The sequence below is a fragment of the Dermacentor silvarum genome, chromosome 2, assembly GCF_013339745.2.
Source record: "Dermacentor silvarum isolate Dsil-2018 chromosome 2, BIME_Dsil_1.4, whole genome shotgun sequence".
NCBI classification, from domain to species: Eukaryota; Metazoa; Arthropoda; class Arachnida; order Ixodida; family Ixodidae; genus Dermacentor; species Dermacentor silvarum.
This window is the reverse complement of record NC_051155.1, coordinates 61,556,111-61,575,656: the sequence shown is the minus strand read 5'-3', so window position 1 is coordinate 61,575,656 and position 19,546 is coordinate 61,556,111. Positions and strand designations below refer to the sequence as shown.

Sequence of the window (19,546 nt, the reverse complement as noted above, 5' to 3'; positions counted from 1 at the left end):
TTTTTCCTCCGGAAGTTCGTTCTAGCATTATGTAATTGTCGGATGACCACCCACAGCTTGTCTTCGCCACTCTGACTGCAGTCTCTACGCAAGCAGCTCAGGCAGCATGCACAAACTTCAACAAGTTGAAAAATACACTAGCGCATAATGGGATGTTCTTTTTTTGTTCTCCCTCGCTCTCTCCAAGAAGCAAGATTCTGCAGAATTAAATAGGGTCGGGTGCAGGTGGGAGAGTCGGGGGAGGGAGGAAGAAACGGGCGCTGATTGCAGCGTACAATACACCCGGAAATGTCTCCAGGCGTCCAAGGAAGGCATCGTTAGCGCAAGCGCCTTATCACCGTTATTATCGGCGTCTACCATTGTGCACAGTCTACTTTAGCGAACGAAGGTACACAACACGCGAAGCTCTTCACATCCACGTGATCTCGCACCGTGATTGGCCGGTGGGGCACGCGTCGCCAAGAAGAGCTTAGGCCTAATTAACGTGCGCATGCTTCACCGGGGGGGGGGGGGGGGGGGGGGGGGGGCGTTTTCCTACTTTCATCGCGTGAGGCGAGCCCGTGTTTACGACGCCGAGCGAAGCGCAACTTGACGGGGCGCGGCGGCCTATAGAGGGCAGGTATGGCGTGCGCTACAGCTTCCACGAGCGTATGCGTGAGTGCAGTGTGCTCGCGACTTGCTCGTCAGTGATTGTGCTAGCTTACGTGTGGGAAACATTGGCGATATTTGCCACGGCTTTGTTTATGACTGTTCAAGACGCGGCGTGTCGTGCGGCACGCACACTTTTCGCAGGCGACCGTCTTGCAACCATCGAGGCGACAATCGTATGCAGCGCCTCGAACACCTCGGGCGCCTCTAACATCACTAGAATAATTTTCCTGGTGACTCTACAATGTAAAACAATTTACACCTTCAAGGGTTCTCGAGAGCACAAATTGATCCATAAACGACACCCTTTCAGCCTTACGGTTGTAAGGATAAGAGGCAGCTTCAGCTCGGGGGCTCCTATCTAAAATACATGGGAAAAGAGAAATCGTTTTTCTCGGCAACCACAGCATCACATTTGATAAGATTTCTTGCATTTAAAAGAAAAAGATAAAATCTAGTGATTTTTAGCAGCAAAATTGTTATTTAGGCCGTCAATTTATTTATAAAAATTGTTGAAAATCGCTCATTTTCAGAAAACGAAACTATCAAGTTTACAACTCTGTAATTCAGCAATCAAAAATGATACCACAGTTCTGTGAACTGCAACTAATAGTACATCTAGAGCGGACACAACTGATGTATTATACATGGCTCTTAAGTAGAGCACTTATTTCTCAGTAGAACTTTTGCAAAACCCTATGTGAACATTGTAACAAATTCACGTAAGATGTAAATTGATACGTCAAATGTGTCCGCTTTGGATGCTCTAACGGATGCAGTTTACGGAACTGCGATATCTACTCTTCGAGTAGAAGTACAAACTTATAAACTTCGTGCTTCCATTTTTTTCAGGCTTACAAATTTTTGAAAGCTACTTTTAAAATCTTCAGGCCCTAAATCAAGATTCCGCTTTGAACAGCCACTAGAATTTAACATTCTCTCTCAAGTGCAACAAATTTCATTAAATTCCGACAAGTGGTTGTATCATAAAAGTGTTTCTCTGTTTTACAGGTATTTGAATGAGCGGCATCGGCGTTATGCACGAGCTACAGCTTACTTTTAAGAGAGTATGCGGGAAAAGAAAGAAATGGACAAGGACGCTGCGAATGTCCGTTGTTCAACCGCTGTCATCCAAAAGTAAATAGTTCATTTCTGCGACAAGTTTACCAAATAGCTTTTCTTCAAGAAACAGTGATGCTGTGGAGAGACGCTGATTTATATACGTACAAGCCGAGCAGTGAGTTTTCTTTTTTCTCTTGACAAGCTGTCTCGGGGACACTTGTTGAACGATGTTGGTGGACAACGTTCGCTCGACGTTTGTGATGTTAGCTTATGCAAAACGTGGTTTATATTCTATGGTCAGCCTTACCATGTTCGCGCCGCTGGAAGAATGCGTTCTTTTCTTCTATTTTGTACGTGAAAGATGCTCGCCATTCAAGTTCATTACAGTAAGTGTTTTCCCCTAAACTCCGATCCATACATTACCCTATCAGAATACCCCTAACATCGGTGAGGCCTGGTCAGACACAAAAAGGAATGAGAGAAGAATTAACGAAACTGAAGATCAAGAATGAGTAAAAGTAGAAGCCCAGAAGAATTACGATGACTGAACTTAAATAATAATCGCGTCAGATATAGAAAATGTAATGTAGCTGAGTTGTTCGCCTTCCGGAAGATCAGTGCATGGTTGAGTCTCTGATACAAGAAATGTTGTGGTAGCACCGAGAACCAAGTGTATGAGGACATCAGCACGACAGCATTAGTGTAAGCAGCAAAACGAATCATTTACTTCATTCAGCTTAGCTAGTTATAGCTTCATCTCTCCCCAACAATAGATCATGTTAAAACGAAATCCCCTTGGCACACACATAACGGATGACGATGAAATGCTAAGCCGAGTGTAACCTCTCCCGTTGCAGTTTGGCGTTAATTCTAACAACGTGCTTCCATAAAACGTCCTTTGCATACCGTACCGTCTAATCCAGAAAAGTGTAGCCGGGCCTTACGAGGAAGCTTTACATCGAGGACAACTTCGATTGAGCCTATTCAAATACCTGTAAACGAAGAAATGCTATTATGAGACTACCACAAGTCCGACATGAGCGTGATTCGCTGAATTTGGGGGCAGAAGTTAAATTCTAGTGACTGTAGGAAGAAGAACCTTAATTTAGGGCCTGAAATGTGTTAAAAAATTACCGTAGTCAGTAAGCTAAAGAAAATGGAAGAGCGTAATTTACAAATCTGTAACTGTGCACCAGAAAGAGATATCGCTGTTGTGTTAACTGCATTCACTAGACCATCTAATACGGACACGCTTGGTTTATGAACAACCGCATACGTGAAATTGTTACAATTCTCACATAGGATTTTCAAAAGTATTACTCTTAAATTAATGGTATATTTGTAAGCGGTGCATACTACATCAATTTTGTTAGCTTCAGATGTCTAGAGCCGTTTACAGAATGGTGATGCCATTTATAATTGCTGAGTAACATAGTTGTAAACGTGGTCGCTTCGTTTTTTGAAATATGGCAATTTTAAATAATTTTTAATTTAGAAATATCGGCTTAAACAAAAATGTAGTTCCTACAGTCACTAGATGTTAACATCTTCCTTTTAAATACCACGAATCTCAGCAAATGTGGTGCAGTGGTAGCCAAGAAAAATTATTTCTTTGTTCTCGTGTATTTAGATAACAGCACCCAAGCTGAGGCATCGTCTTAAATGGTTGCAACGGTTATTGGTGGAGGCTTGTCTTGAAAATGTGGTAATTAAAGGATGTTCTGAAAGCGGTTATACTCCAGATTCCAGCTAGCAACCAGCAACCAACAAGAGTGCGCTACGCTGGTGTTGAAACAAAGGACCCACGTTGTTTACCCGCGGTGTATACAGCGCTATCCCATTCGAACGCTGCATGACTTTGACAAGACAGCCTATTTAGAAAGTTTAGCGACAATAAGTTTGGAATTGGGTATAGTTACAGCTAAACGTTTCACAAAAAGAGACTCCCACATCATAGCATAATAATAGATACAACGATCACGCCAGGATTTTAAAGGGGTATAATAAAGATAAAAACAAGTTTACCGCGAGAAATTATGGTATATGTGGTAAATAAAATATAATTGAGAATGTAATAAGTGTTTTTTTTTGAAGGGCTCGCTTCCCCAAAGCTGTGAGAAACAGTGCCATGTGAACGACAGTACTGCACAAACACACATGTTCCTGAAGACCTCGCCGTGTCCATGATACAAAAATCATTACCTGTAAAGGATAATGCATGGCAATGCCAGAAAATGAGTGAGCGATGTACCACGCCAATACAGGTGTCGCTGTTTTGTTTTCTATCAATTGGAGAATTTTCATATTTTTGCCAGATCAAACACGGCCTTAAGAAGCGCACGTGGTTCGCGCAGGCGTCCTTTGCATATAGTAAAAAATTATTTATATAGTTAATAAAACGACGTCTATACGTAGCAAAGGTTGCGAGGATGGACCTCTGGGCGCGCTCTCTCATTTCGGACGCAATTTCGCCGAACAGTTTAACGACTGTGTCCTACTAATTTTCTGCGAGAACACAGCATAGCCGTACTTAATTAAGAGGTTACAATGGCTTGACTGGCGTCATCTCTAGCGGTAACCAAACAATTTAGCGGGAGATAGCATACTGTAAACAAAAAACTATGCGTACGTTTTAAGCTAGCAACCAGCAACCAACGAGAGTGCGCTACGCTGGTGTTGCAACAAAGTGATCTATTCATGCGTCGATATCACACAGCGCGATCGTCAAGTTAGGCTTGCAGCCAAACCATCCGCAAGTAGTCACATTGTGTAAAGATGGACAGATGGCTGGACTAAACGCTCGGGCTAGTAAGCGCAAACCATGGAAATAGCTATTGTACAAAGTACAAAAAAATCCTTCTCACGCTGTCAATAATTTCTAAGAAAGCTTAAAATAAGCGTACTTTCGAAAGTGTATGGGTAATCTTCCGCGGCACTTTGTAAGTGCAACATGAAGTGTAGCCTATTGTGAAGATCGAATTTTCGAGTTGTGTGAATAGCGAATATTTTAGGTAAGCTGCCTGCAAAGTATTCATAGCGACACTTACATTTGTTATGCATACGCGGTCCGTTGTACACAAAATAATGCAGGTGAGCGCCTCCCAGCCGAAAGGGATCACCGAGGCAGGCTTCTCCTCATATACGCCCTCACTGCAACGAAGCCTACTTTAGGCGACAATCTGCACGGGAGCTACGCATCCTCATCGCGTGAAGCGTGTCGCAAGGGTTATTACGCGCACGAATGCGTTTCTAAACAAAGCTAATAATTAAGCGTTTAATTAATGCACCTGCCTAAGTTCGCACCCGGGGTTCTAACGGAATGGCAGCGCACAGCACTCACCAAGTGGTCGTTGTTGCGCGTGTGCCTCGGAGAGCAGATGACGTCAGTGGTGACGGAGCGAAGTCCGTCGCGGCCTTCTTTGTCGAGCTTGCGCCGCAGGACGAGGCTCTTGGTTCCCGGCAAGATGGTCAGCGGCGAGCCCTCTGGGTCGGCCATGCGCAGCTCGATGTCACCTCCGGGCTCGCTGGCGTTGCCCACCACTTGGAGTCGGCCCACGATGCTCTCTGCGAAGCGGGAGTTGGAATTTCATCTTTCATCATCATCATCATCATTATCATCATCAGTCTATTTTAATGTCCACTGCAGGACTCGAATTACCCCTGTCTTGCGCTAGCTGAGTCCAAGTTGAGCCCGCAAATTTCCCAATTTTTTAAAGAAAACGTAGAGATTAAGATTACACGACGAACTAAAAGGGGCATAACCCCGTAAGGTCCAACGTATTACATATGCTATGACGCTTGACACCTAAAAAATTTGACTTAAGCACGGGAAACATGCATTGCTTATAGTAACGTTCTTTATATGCTGCAGAGAGCTTTCAGTGGGGTAGCTCAGCAAACCAATTACTAATTAAATAAGTACTATACCAGTTAGGTTATAACTCAAAAACACTTCACTGCTTTTTTTGTACAAGTTTACTCTCCGCACCCCAAAATAAAAGTCAGCAAGTTCTTATAATATTACTTTAGGTGGAACTGCGTTTGGTCATTACAGGAATAGAATGATTGTAATCTCTGGAAATGAAACCGAAATGCACCGCTACATTTTCTGCTCGCCTGTGATAATTTTTGCGAATTAAATTCACTTCCGAGGCGCGTGAACCCGATTTATTTCGTCAATTCACGCTTACCTGACACAACTTCCTTTCTTATATTTTTTAATTTTTTTACCATCCTTCGTTCACATAATTGTTGACATCTTCGTTGAACATTGTTAACGGATTCTTATTGTTGTTGATTCTCGCTTTTTTTAGTTTGCTCTGCTATTTATCTTAAGGTGGTGGCTATAAGTTTGGATTTTTTTTTGCGAAGCAAGAGTTCTCGCGGAACTTTCACAGCATTTTTCACATCATGTAATTTTCGGCCGTTCTATAATTTGGCGAAATGCACTTGAGCTACTCCTACTTTAGCAGCTACAAGGTTACCAGCAGTATTTAATAAAATATATAATAATATCCGCGCACAGCAAAGCCTGGCGCTTTCTGCAAGACTGGGAAGGCCGCGCTTTCCGCCATTTATGACATGCAGAAAGGAGCGCGTTTGAGCTCTGACAAAGCGACATCACCGAGAACCAATTGGCCTGCTCTCACTGCGCGATTGAACGAGGACTGGTGTACTGCGAAGTGTCCTGAAGTTCCGTGCTACCGACCGCTGCTTGCGACGCCACAACAGTGGTGTTGTGAATTTATTGTTTACTCTTTTGCTTCTTTGTAGCGCAACTGTGCCACCGAAGTGCTTTCGGTGGCAAGCTTGTGCTTTGATCGCAGTTCCAGGTGATTCTACATCACTACCTTCAAGACTAACCTTTAGTACCTGTTTTTTTTTTTTTTTTACGTTGACACATAAGCCTCATTTTTTGCTACGTTTTACTGTATAGATCTCCCCGTATTTGTCCATACATGATTGTAATGGCGAGTGTCGATCTATATGGAGGGAGCCTCCTTTGGAACCGTCCTACATTTCTCAGGAAGAATACGGCATTCAGCAGCCAAGCCTTTTCTCATCATATTCAGTCTATTTTAAAGTCCACATCAGGACAATTGGAGTGATCTCCAATTGTCCCTGTCTCGCACTAGCTGATTCCAAGTTGTGCCTGCGAATTTCCTCATTTAATCACCCCACCTAATTTTGTCATTGGTGGTTATATTTATTTCTAAGTGGCACAGCTCTACGTACTGTGCACTGTAGCCTCTGATTCCTGTGGCAATCTGATTTCTGTGGTAGCCGCTGATTCCTGTGTCATATTTTAAGGCGAATAGCTTTCTTTGGTTATTTCACCCGCTCTCGTGGTGTTCGTAGTTTCACTGCCGAAAAGCAAAAGGCACGCGCTCGCGAAACTGAGTTGAACAACACCTATTACGGGTCTTCGAGGCACACGTGCTGCCGCTCGAGAGCTTTTTTGGCCGTGTAAAAGTTTAGATACTGTTTTGAATCGCTCGCTAACGACAGCTAGCCCTCCTCTTTTACCGGCACCCGCTACTGGCAGAAGAGGAGGATGGTCGTAGCCTTCAACGCCGGTGTTCGCGCCGCTTGAGGCCGCACGCATATGACGAATCGGCTTACATGTACATATCCACCAAACAGAGCAGATGGGTTGATGAAACGAAAAAAAAAACGTTAGCTAAATATTCTTGCATACTTTCCTTAACACAGCGAAAATTTTCTATAAGCATTTCGCCATTCGCGTACAACGATAATAATCGTCGATCGTTACACCACATTTCTCTACGAGTAAGACGGCAATGTCAAGGTCATGTCAAGGCAATGTCAAACTTACCAACTGGAAAGGCTTCGTTGACCGTGAACGTCTCGGATGACCCACCATGCGTCAGGTAGCATAGGTTATCTGTGGGAAAGAATGGTTAAAAAGTTACTTGTCTTGGGCCGGTCAATCACGCGTTCTGAGCTCAGAGCAATAGGTGGGCTGCACCTTTGTGATTTCTTTTTCTTTTTTCTTTTTGGTGAAGCTAGGCGATAAGCCTTGACGGACGCTCGCGCTGTGCCTAGCGCGCTATCCAAATTATTTGCGTCCTGTGAATGACAAAAGCAGTGTTTGCATGCAACATAACAACACGTGTTCAAGCTTTGCTTCAAGCATCACTTTGCTTAGTGATGATTATATCATGGTGCCCGATGCTACACTAAACACGACAGTCTGTCTCACTCTGTCTCTCACCGTCGCAGTGGGTTGTGTTCCTTCCGATAAACTTTTTTTCTGCTTTTTTTTAAGTCCGTCAATTACATGCTGGCGCCTTTTGTACTTCTAAAGACTCCATAAGTTCGGAATGTGAATACCAATCACGTACACTGCTCGCTCGTTGCGTTTCCTCAAAAACAAATATGTTTAGCACGACATCGCTAAACGGCTAGCAACTGGGTTTTTTGTAACTTTTCTTTCCGTTACACAGTAGTTGTAACGCCGCTACGCGTCGTCAGGCTACCTCATCATTCTACACTTCAAGTTCATTACATGGCGAAGCTAAACAATGCTACGCCCTGCATCGGTGATCGAATTCAAGTTTCTGCAGCGATGCCCACTTGGGATCCGTACGCACAAACCAGTCCTATAGCTGTTGCAGCCAGAATGGGATGAGCGAAACGGCCAGACGAGGAGTTACATAACCACACGTTTAATGGTTTCTCAGACGTGTTCTATCTGAAGAAGAGAAGCACGCGCTGCCAGATTACCAACCACGAGCCGTCACGAGAATCTATCTCGCCCCGCTTTCACTAGATGGCAGCATCTACAATACCTCCCTAGGGAGCCTACATGCAACGCTGCGTTGCATCTACAATACCTCCCTAGGGAGCCTACATGCAACGCTGCGTTGCATGCAGGCTCCGTATATCTTCCCAATAGAGCAAGCGAAGTTCGATGCAGCAGACGGCTTCACGCACCTCCCACTTCTAGTATGCATGTGTGAAGTGTCTTGGCAACACAAACGAGCATCTGCAGCACCGTAACTGACACAAGCACTTTCTGCGTTGGTGTTAGCAGGGAAATAGCGAACTAGCTGGGTCCTGTTCCTGCGTACAGCACCAGTGTCCGTGTTAACCCATCGGCTGCGGCTTGTACTGTCGCATTGCGTTTGAGGTCTGTCAACCAGACGTCGCCTCCGTAGAATAGGACCGGCAGGTCTTGGACTCCGTGACATCCGTCGAAGTCTTTCCCTTGACGTTTTCGGTATTTTTCTTCGAAGTTCCGAAAGCTCTCTTGATCCGGCAGCTGGGATGATCCGGAGCTTGGTGGAACTTGCAAGCGCAAGTTTGGTTCTTATCCGACGGCCCATCAGTAGTTGCGCAGAGCAATGCCCTTTCTTCGAAGGAGTCAACCTGTAAGCTAGAAGCGTCAGGTAAGGGTATTTCATCTTTGTCGTGGAAGTCTTGATGATTTTTACCACAACCTCAGCAAGTGCATAGCTCTGACGATAGTGAGGGCTAGATGTAATATGCTTGAAGCCGTAGTTTTGAGCGAAGAACGAAAACACAGTGGATGAAAACTCCGGACCATTGTTTTTCGTAGAGGCGCTCTGGAAAGAGTGTCTGTGGTTAGAAGGTCTTTGCCTGGAACTTATGCAATATCATACTGGTATCGCATCATTCTCATCTTTAGCCTCTGCAATCTGGGTGTGAGGTCGTCAAGGCACTTCGAAGTGAAGATGGGAACGAACGGCTTATGATCCATCCTCAGCTTGAACAGCTTACCGCCAGGGTAATCGCTGAACTTAACACATGCCTCAACTAAAGCAAGAGCCACTCCGTCTCATGAGGCCACCTCATTATTCTAAGCTTCAACCTCATACGACGCCCGCGTGGCCCAACCGTAAGCAGCCGCCGCCGGTGTCGAACGTCCCCCTCCCCCTTTCTCGCCTCCCCCCGTGCCTCGCGCGCGACAAATAACGCCCGCATCCACCCCGCCTTTCTCCCTCGCGCGCGGGAGATTGAGCCGGGATTGTCGGCTGATCTTCGCAAGCTTTCATTTGCACATACAATGTACGGCGCGCGGCGACGATGTTACCGTGTTTGGAGTTTATACGGAACCTCACAGCGACGTTATCAACCACAAGCGCGCCGACGGCAGAAATGCGCTTGGGGTGTCCATATAATTGCTATCGCAATAGCAACTTACACTAGAATTAAACATTACTGATGAGGGTACACCACCAGAGAAGGTTGCCAACCAAAGCTTTTCCGAAGTATGGCTACACGAAGAGCTGTCTTGGAAGACCTATGCTAATAATCGAGCTCTCCAAATCTTTCAGGATAGCGTAGAGAATAGCACACTTAATAACGAATTGGCTCAACGAACAACACTACAATGCACTTTACTCGAAGTTATTGGTACTCTGATATGGGGAGCGACAACGAAAAGAAATTATAAGAAGCTAATCATACAGAAAAGAATACTTCGAATTTATGCAAACTGTCGAGGACTCCTTTCAAACTTACGCACATCCACGTTGTAGTCTCAATACACTATGCTCAGGGCTGATTAAATATGCTACATGAAGGCACTCTGCTATATTTAACAAAGAAAAAATGAAATCTGCGGGAATGCGGAAACAACTTAGAATTACAGCTTACTACATAGCTCTTCGTCGCAGGTCCTGTGAACAACTCGTGTCGGAGATACGGAAAATCCACCACCATATGATCGCAAAAGGACACGACGTCGTGTTTCAGTGGCTGCCGGGTCATTGCGGTATCTCCGGCAACGACCTCGCCGACGAAGCCGCTAGGAAAGCACACCAAGGAGCAAACCTTGTTTCTGTGCCTTTGTCGAGGATTGACGCAGCCCAACACCTAAGAAACCTAGCGCACAGTATGACATTGGAGAAGTGGCACACACCTGAATTCACCCAGCATCGGTTGCATTCTATCGACCCATCTATGCAACTGCGGCTGTTACCTGGACTTACGCGAAGTGAGGAAACAATGCTGTGCCGCTTACGCTTGGGTGTTGCATTCACCAATCCATACACGTGTTTGATTGGAATGGCTGATAGCGCCGAGTGCAATGCCTGCGGTGTCGAGGAGACCATAGAACACCTTCTGTGCTACTGCCCATCATTTGAAAACGAAAGACATGACCTGTGCACAGCTCTCAATCAGCTGGATAAAAAAACATTGACCTTGAACAAGATCTTGGGACCGCGGCTTCGAATATCGCAGCTACAAAAGGCCACAAAAGCGTTGCTGCGATTTTTGAAAACTAGCAGGTTGAGCGACCGTCTGTGATCGGGACTGAGTGATCGTCAGTGATAGAGCAGAGATCTGTTGCTACGTCGGCGATATTCACAGTGGACTTCCTATTCTTCTCTTAATCTTTCTCTCCCATTTTCCCTTCCCCCAGTGTAGGGTAGCCAACAGGGCTCAGTCCTGGTTAACCGCCCTGCCTTTCATTAATCATTTTCTCTCTCTCTCAGAAGACACACCGAAAACAAGGACAAATTAAGGGGAACAAGCATTCATTTTTCATAACCGAAACCTTCATCAAGTTTAATTGCTCAAAATGTGCATTTAAAGAGAAATTAATGAAACATTAACGATACAGTGTATATTATTAGTATGATAAAGACAATGCATATTTTCTTTATACATATAGCTTTTGTTTCTATGGGAACGGTGATAATAAGTCAATCTTCTTTTTTTATATATTGCGACGTAGCGTTTACACGCCCTTTAATGCTCCCCGAAGACGCGGCGGACCGATCACACTCGAGGCACAGAAAGCGATGAAGACGACGAAGCCGATGAGATCATGAACATGTGCAGGCAACGAAGAAGTCACTAAGAAATGCCCAGAATATATATATATATATATATATATGCTTGTATTTGTTTGAGCATAGGAGATTAGAGAATATACTGACACATACTTTGTAACAGAGAAGTCTGGTGCATTATCACGTAAAAATGAATGCATGATCTTGCACTCTAATTCTGTATTGTGTCTTATATTGTGAAGTGATTCCTGCAAAATTAAGTCAAATTGTGGTTATTTTTCTTTGTTATGGTACTTACGGGTAAACAGGCTTGTGTTACCAACGTCGAACTGCATAGGGGTCAGTGACCTTCGTCAGGCAATTGTATGCCTTTAGCCCGTGTCTCCTCTCGATTGTTTGAGGACTCAATAAAGGTAATAAAAAATCAAGTAAACTAAAGAAACATATAACAATTCTGCTTTTTCCGTTGAATTGCTTGAAGAAGCATGAAATGAATGGCATTACATGCTCCATCGTCTTTTTATAACATTATTGACGATGCTCGAAGCAAGCCATTGATTCGAAGCAGTCCTGAAGTCATATGTTCATTAAGCTGATGTGCTGTGACTATAAAGGCGCAGTTTTCAGATGTCCGTCTCTTAATGTGCGCGGAAAGCACGTTGATGCACGCACAGATGTACTATTCCTATCATCATCATCATCATCATCGTCCTATATTTATGTCCACTGCAGGACGAAGGCCTCTCCCTGCGATCTCCCATTACCCCTGTCTTGCGCTAGCGTATTCCAACTTGCGCCTGCGAATTTCCTAACCTCATCATCCCACCTGACTTTCTGCCGTCCTCGACTGCGCTTACCTTCTCTTGGTATCCATTCTGTAACCCTAATGGTCCACCGGTTATCCATCCTGCGCATTACATGGCCTGCCCAGCTCCATTTCTTCCGCTTAATGTCAACTAGAATATCGTCTACCCCCGTTTGTTCTCTGATCCACACCGCTCTCTTCCTCTCTCTTAACGTTACTCCTAAGATTTTTCGTTCCATCGCTCTTTGTGCGGTCCTTAACTTGTTCTCGAGCTTCTTTGTTAACCTCCAAGTTTCTGCCCCATATGTTAGCACCGGTAGAATGCAATGATTGTACACTTTTCTTTTCAACGACAGTGGTAAGCTCCCAGTCAGGATTTGGCAATGCCTGCCGTATGCACTCCAACCCAATTTTATTCTTCTGTAAATTTCTTTCTCATGATCAGGGTCCCCTGTGAGTAATTGACCAAGATAAACATATTCCTTTACAGACTCTAGAGGCTGACTGGTGATCCTGAATTCTTGTTCCCTTGCCAGGCTATTGAACATTATCTTTGTCTTCTGCATATTCATCCTCAACCCAATTCTTGCACTTTCTCGATGAAGGTCCTCAATCATTTGTTGTAATTCCTCTCCATTGTTGCTCAATAGGACAATGTCATCTGCAAACCGAAGGTTGCTGAGATATTCGCCGTCGATCCTCACTCCTAATCCTTCCCAGTCTAAGAGCTTGAATACTTCTTCTAAGCATGCAGTGAATAGCATTGGAGAGATCGTGTCTCCTTGCCTGACCCCTTTCTTGATAGGTATCTTTCTACTTTTCTTGTGCAGAACCAAGGTAGCTGTGGAATCCTTGTAGATATTTGCTAAGATATTCACGTATGCCTCCTCTACTCCTTGATTACGCAATGCCTCTATGACTGCTGGTATCTCTACTGAATCGAATGCCTTTTCATAATCTATGAAAGCCATATAGAGAGGTTGATTGTACTCCGCAGATTTCTCGATTACCTGATTGATGGCATGGATATGGTCCATCGTAGAATATCCCTTCCTGAAGCCAGCCTGTTCTCCTGGTTGACTGAAGTCAAGTGTTGTCCTGATTCTATTGGAAATTATCTTGGCGAATATTTTATACAATACTGAAAGCAAGCTAATAGGTCTGTAATTCTTCAATTCTTTAACGTCTCCCTTCTTATGGATAAGTATAATGTTGGCGTTCTTCCAGCTCTCTGGTACACTTGAAGTTGTGAGGCATTGCGTATAAAGGGCCGCAAGCTTTTCAAGCATGATACCTCCTCCATCTTTGATTAAATCTACTGTTATTCCATCTTCTCTAGGCGCTTTTCCCCTGGTCATGTCTTTCAAGGCCCTTCTAACTTCATCGCTAGTTATAGAAAGAGCTTCTGTATCCGGTTCATCACTATTTCGAATGAAAGTAGCTTGGCTGTTTTGGCTACTGTACAGGTCAGTATAGAATTCTTTTGCTGCTTTTACTATGTCATCGAAATTGCTGATGATATTACCATGCTTATCTTTCAGTGCATACATCTTGCCTTGTCCTATGCCTAGTTTTCTTACTGATTTCATGCTGCGTCCATATTTTACGGCTTCCTCAATTTTTCCCACGTTATAATTTCGAATATCCCTTACTTTCTTCTTGTTGATCAGTTTTGACAGTTCAGCGAATTCTATCTGATCTCTTGAGTTGGACACTTTCATGTTTTGTCGTTTCTTTATTAGGTCCTTTGTTTCTTGGGAGAGCTTCCCTACAGGTTGCTTTGGTGCCTTACCTCCCACTTCAATTGCTGCTTCTGAGATCGGCCTAGTTATGGTTTCATTCATTAGCTCTATGTTATCTTCATCTTCCTGTTCTAAAGCTGCATATTTGTTTGCGAGCACCAGCCTGAATTGGTCTGCTTTCACCCTTACTGCGTCTAGGTTGGCCTGTTTCCTCTTGACTAATTTCACTCTTTCTCTCTTCAAATTGAGAGAAATCCTAGACCTCGTTAACCTATGGTCACTGCACTTTACGTTACCTAACACTTCTACATTCTGCACTATGCTTGGATCGGCAGAGAGTATGAAATCTATTTCATTCCTTGTTTCTCCATTAGGGCTTTTCCAGGCCCTATACCATTCCTACTAAAGCCACACCCATGCTGCTAGGGGAGAATATGACATTGAAAAGTCAGTATATCTGCAGCACAGTTTCATAACAAGCATTTCAAAACTGGTACTATAGTTCCAGCATTCAGCATGTCCTCTTTACTGACCACTTTCGATTTCGTAATTAGCACACCTGCTCTGATGGATTTCTTCAAAGCATGCTTAGTCGTCCAATCTTAGTTGGGAAATTTCGCATTCTTATTTATCACGCAAGCGATATTGCTATCTTGCAACTGAGCTGAAAAGCCAGCATTTTGCTGCCACTAGTGACCTGTAAAACTATGGTCTAAACAAAAGAAAGTATAAGTAAATCGGACGTTAGTTATGCGTCTCCGGTGCTTTTTTGGCAAGAAATCTCAAGCAACAACCTATTTCGGAAATAGAAGTTCCAGCGCACGTTATTTTCTACATTTTACCTTGGCACTGAACTCCACTCTACTTTTTACCAACAAACAAGAGAACTGTTGAGCTGTCTATTTATCACAAATGCTTAGACGCTCTTTCTAGCAATCTTTACATACGGTTACCGTAGTGGGCACTTTCCTTTGTCATTTTTCTATCTGTGTCTCCACGAAGCAAACAAGGATACTAAACAGGAAATAAGAAGAAGCTGTGCTCCAATGCCTCATTCACCGATAATTACAGAGGTGCCAAGCACGGGCAGCGACAAACTCAGTCGCTAGCAAACCAACTAACGCCTTCTTTCTTTTTCTGCGGCACCAGGTTTAATACCGCGCTCTGCTGCCGCTTGCGCGTACAGTCGATTTGTAAGAGTCGCGTCGCAACAGGCAGCGCCATCGGCAAAAAAGGCACGACTGCTCCATCAGAGGCTGTGATTCCAGCTGCGTGCTCGCGTTCTCGTTTCGAGCGAAACGGGCTGGTAGTGACCACCCGCGCACGGCGCGCTGTCTTTCGTTTCTTGTTTCCTTTTTTTTCCTTCTATTTTTCACTTGCCGGGGGCCGATCGAGCGGCAGCCACTTCGGGAGCAATGGCACCAATTAGCGAAATGAACGCCCGTCGCCCGGCGTGCGACCGCGCATAGTGGCCCGAGAGGCGTGCGACGAGAAAGCGGAGTGGACCGGTAGAATGGAGGGCGTGATTTCGTCATCGCCGCTTTCGCGGCGAAGGCCAGGAAGTGACAACCCTCGAAGCACATATAATAAAAGCATAATAATATCCCAGATAAAGCGGGGCGGAAGCACATCGAAACAGGTGTGACAACGAAGTTGGAGATATGTTTACGGTCGGGTCAGGCAGGTAGAAACGGCCGTGGTGCTGTGACACCGCCGATATCGGTCAGTGAAGGGTCACGTGCACCTGTTCGGATGCGCACGCACGACGTGTCCTATCGGAGCATTCTGGATTGCGGGCGTGGCACTGTTCCCGTTTCACTCAGTGCGCAGTCCGTATAACCGAAAAGGGCACGGGTGTGTCTCAGAGTCAGTGGGCACGTTTGAGGTGTGCGAACATCTCGGGGTTAATTACACACATGTTGCGTCAGTGCAATGGCGCAGGTGAAAAAAAAAACACATCAGAACTACTAGATGAAGTCGAGAAACGAAGGCAAGGGGACGGCGTTATGTAGGGCTGCAAAATCGTTTGCGCTTCAAAAGGACGGTGCATTGGGCGTGTTGGTATTTCATACTTAAACCATTCACAGCGCGAAACGACAAGAACATATAGAAAGGATACACGGACAAGCGCTATCCGCAGCCTGCGGATATTATTTTCCTTCCCGAAGACAGGCTATTTACAGGTGTCGTTTATTATATCTCAACAAAATTCGCCTGTTAGTTTGTGAGATTCTATAAAATAGAATCGTATTGCTGAATTCGTATCGGGTTCTCCGATAGTCGTGTTGCCTGCAAGTTCAAACAAATAACGCCGAATGGTGGTGAACGCAGCATTCACGCAACCATACAAAATATTAATTCAAAGCGTACTTTACAGAATCCCAGGTGGCAAGAATTATTGCGGAGTCCCCCACTGCTTGCATGCTTCACAAACATACGTAGTTGTTACACCTAGAACCCCCAAGCTTATTTAATAATTCAAACCCAACTTTTCAGAAAAGATACAGTCTTGCGTGTGGGCTATATTGAAATTGTGTGAATTATTTCTGTAACTAGCGGGTAAGTGGCTTTCTAAATGCACCTCCCCCCTTATCCGATCAGTGATAGACACGCGGCAGATCAATGTCAAATCAGAATTTGGAGAGTAGTGATTGTAATTGCAGCTTTAACGAACAGCCCAGTGTGTGCAGATGACAGTTCACGACACTCAGAGATTGTCAGTAAGCAGTGGTCTCGGTGCGCAGTAGCAAGTTAAATTCTGCTGCGGCATCTATTCTTGTCAGAGGAAACAGAACCATACAGAATGCTTTACGGGTGGACCGAGCTGCGATGTCCACTGTACAATGGACATGCGACGTAGCAGCTACTCACTGATTATGCGTTGCCCTTTATCGAGAATTCGGTGCCGATACTATCTTATCTCGCTCATTATTTGATTATGAGCTATATGACGTATGGCTGACAGCCGAAAATGCAGAGTCACCTATAGGCAACGGCCGGTCTATAGTTCATACTTCCAATGTAGTCGAGTCCTTTGCTTTCTGTGCCCCCTCGTTTAGCGCTAATTATGAGTTTCGTCCACCTCGGAGGCGCAGAAACACCGATGCGTCCTTGACGGAGCTCTGCGCGCCGCCAGAGCCACCAAGAAAATGGGTCGCACGTTGTTAAAAGCTATGCATTCAAACGAGCGCGCTCACCTCTCCTGTCGTTCGCTTCGGCGGCGGTTCCGCTGTAACACGGCGAAACGAATGCCGACCCCTCCGCGAGTGCGTAGTTCTCGTCCGGACTACGCTGCCAGCGTTTACGTATGCCGTGCGCGTACATATGCTTTACAGAAAGTTGCAGCAGACACCCTTAGCAGACGTGGCGACGGAAGGTCGTCGTGTGGACTCCTGTGGTGCTTTCCGGCCTGTATATTAGCCCTCCTGCACGTGGTCGTGCGCGTGCTGGTATTCCGTATCAGCCATACCGATCGCCTATGATTCACAGTGGACCTTTCGCGGAAACAAATTTTCATTTTTTTCTACCAAGACGGTGACGTTTCAACAAGTCCGATGTTCGAGTTATCGTGTGGGTCATCTGAACACTTCCGCCGCGTCGATAGGACGGGTCCTGAAAAGCGTGAGAATCGGGTCTCCTGTCTTAGAGACAGGGGCAAAGTCCTATCCCCTCTCACCTTCAGCATATTTTCTTGCAATGCTGCGTGTGCACAGCTGCTGCTGTGCATTTGTAATTGTTCCTGCTAATGCGCCAACGCCATGGGAAGTTCTTCGGAACTGTGCTGCTTCGGCTGCAGTTTCAAATTTTCAAATCAGGTTAACCGGTCTATAACACCTCAACCGTCATGTCCTTGTTCTTGTGGTTATTATTATTATTATTATTATTATTATTATTATTATTATTATTATTATTATTATTATTATTATTATTATTATTATTATTATTATTATTATTATTATGTTGGCTACGGAACCCCTCCAAGGAGAATAACTAAACCATGCGTTTTCCGGAGGCGGGGTTACGCATGCTTCTGACACGCTCGTTTTACCTTTCGCTCCGGAAATAAGTCGAATCTCTTCGGGCCTACGTGGTTTGAGTAGAGTACTTTCATTCATTCAAATAACTTTATTGAGTGCCCTGCGATTTGATGGGGTGGGCCTAGACCCCGCCTAGGCTTCGGTCAAGAGTTGTTGGCCCTTGGCGGCTTCCTCGGCTCGCTGGACGGCCTAGAGTTGGTGCTGCAAGTCCGAGCTGAGCAACGCAGACTCCCAGCGCGCGCGGAGGCTATCGCTGTTTGAGGCTGCATCACTGTTATCGTGTGTTATATCCACACATTCCCATAGGATACGCTCTAGGGGGGGCTCTAGAGAGAGAGAGAGAATTAACTTAATTAAAGGTCCTGAAGGGGCCTGTGGCTCCGCCCATGTGGGGACTGGGAGTCGGAGCTCGAAAGCCACCTGTTGTGCCTTCTGGGCGGCCTGGTGTTGAAGGGCCCCTGAGGTGGTTGATCCAGTCTAGAGTCGCAATGTCTGCACTTGTCCGTCGTGTATAAATCTGGGTGTGTTATGCGCATGATAGCTGGACTCGGATAGGATCTGGTTTGTAACTGCCGCCATTCGACAGACTGTTTTTTGTTTAATTTTGGGTGAGGTGGCGGGAATGTGCGCCTCTGCAATCTATGGTGTAGTGTAATTTCATGAAATTTGGTCATTCGATCTTCCCACTCCCACTCGTCGGTAATCGCTGAAGCGGGACTAACCGAGGCTCGGTCCGTAAGCTCTCGAGCCATGCGGTGCGCCACCTCATTGCTACCGTCTGGTAGTGTGTGTGCGGGTGTCCAGATGAGATGGACACTTCTGTCGTGGTTGTTACCTAATTTTAGGTGTCGTGGTGCCTCTGGGGAGATTCGACCATTGGCTAAGATTTCGTATTGCGGTCTGGGAATCACTGATGATTATATCTGCTTGTGTTTGTGCTATGGCTAACGCGATAGCTATTTCCTCTGCGGTTTCTACGTGTGGCGTGTTGACTGTAGCGGTCGTCGTGCATTTTCCCTCGTAATTTATCACCACTGCTGTGTAGGCACGCTTGTGTCTGTATCTAGCCGCGTCTACAAATATGGTGTCCTTGCTGTTACCGAATTTCTTTTGTATATCGCGTGCTCTGCTTTCCCGCCTACCCTGATGGTGGGTGGGATGCATATTCTTGGGTATTGGAGGGACGGTTATCATGCCTCTGATGTGTCTGGGCATATCTACTTTGACACCATGTTGGGTATGATACCCAGGAGATCCAATATTTGCCTACCTGTTTTAGTTTTGGACAGGCGTTCATATTGTGCTATGCGTTGTGCCTCGATTAGCTCATCCAGTGTATTGTGTAGACCTAGCTGCAGTAGTTTGTCGTTGCTGGTGGTGATGGAGAGTCCGATTGCTTGCTTGTAGATTTGTCTGATTAAGCAGTGTAATTTGTATATGTAGTAGAGTAATTTCATTCATTTTAAT

The 19,546-nt window shown here is 45.2% G+C and overlaps 1 protein-coding gene across 1 annotated transcript in view; it reads right to left on the bottom strand.

The window, feature by feature from the left end:
* Positions 1–19,546, bottom strand: part of LOC119440075 (protocadherin-16-like) — a 162,832-nt gene that overhangs the window by 47,400 nt on the left and 95,886 nt on the right. Inside the window, exons 2-3 of the mRNA XM_037705017.2 lie at positions 7,547–7,615; positions 5,051–5,274 (exon numbers count right to left, since the gene is read on the bottom strand). Coding sequence (XP_037560945.1) covers positions 5,051–5,274; positions 7,547–7,615 — 293 coding nt within the window. The remainder of the gene's footprint in view (positions 1–5,050; positions 5,275–7,546; positions 7,616–19,546) is intronic.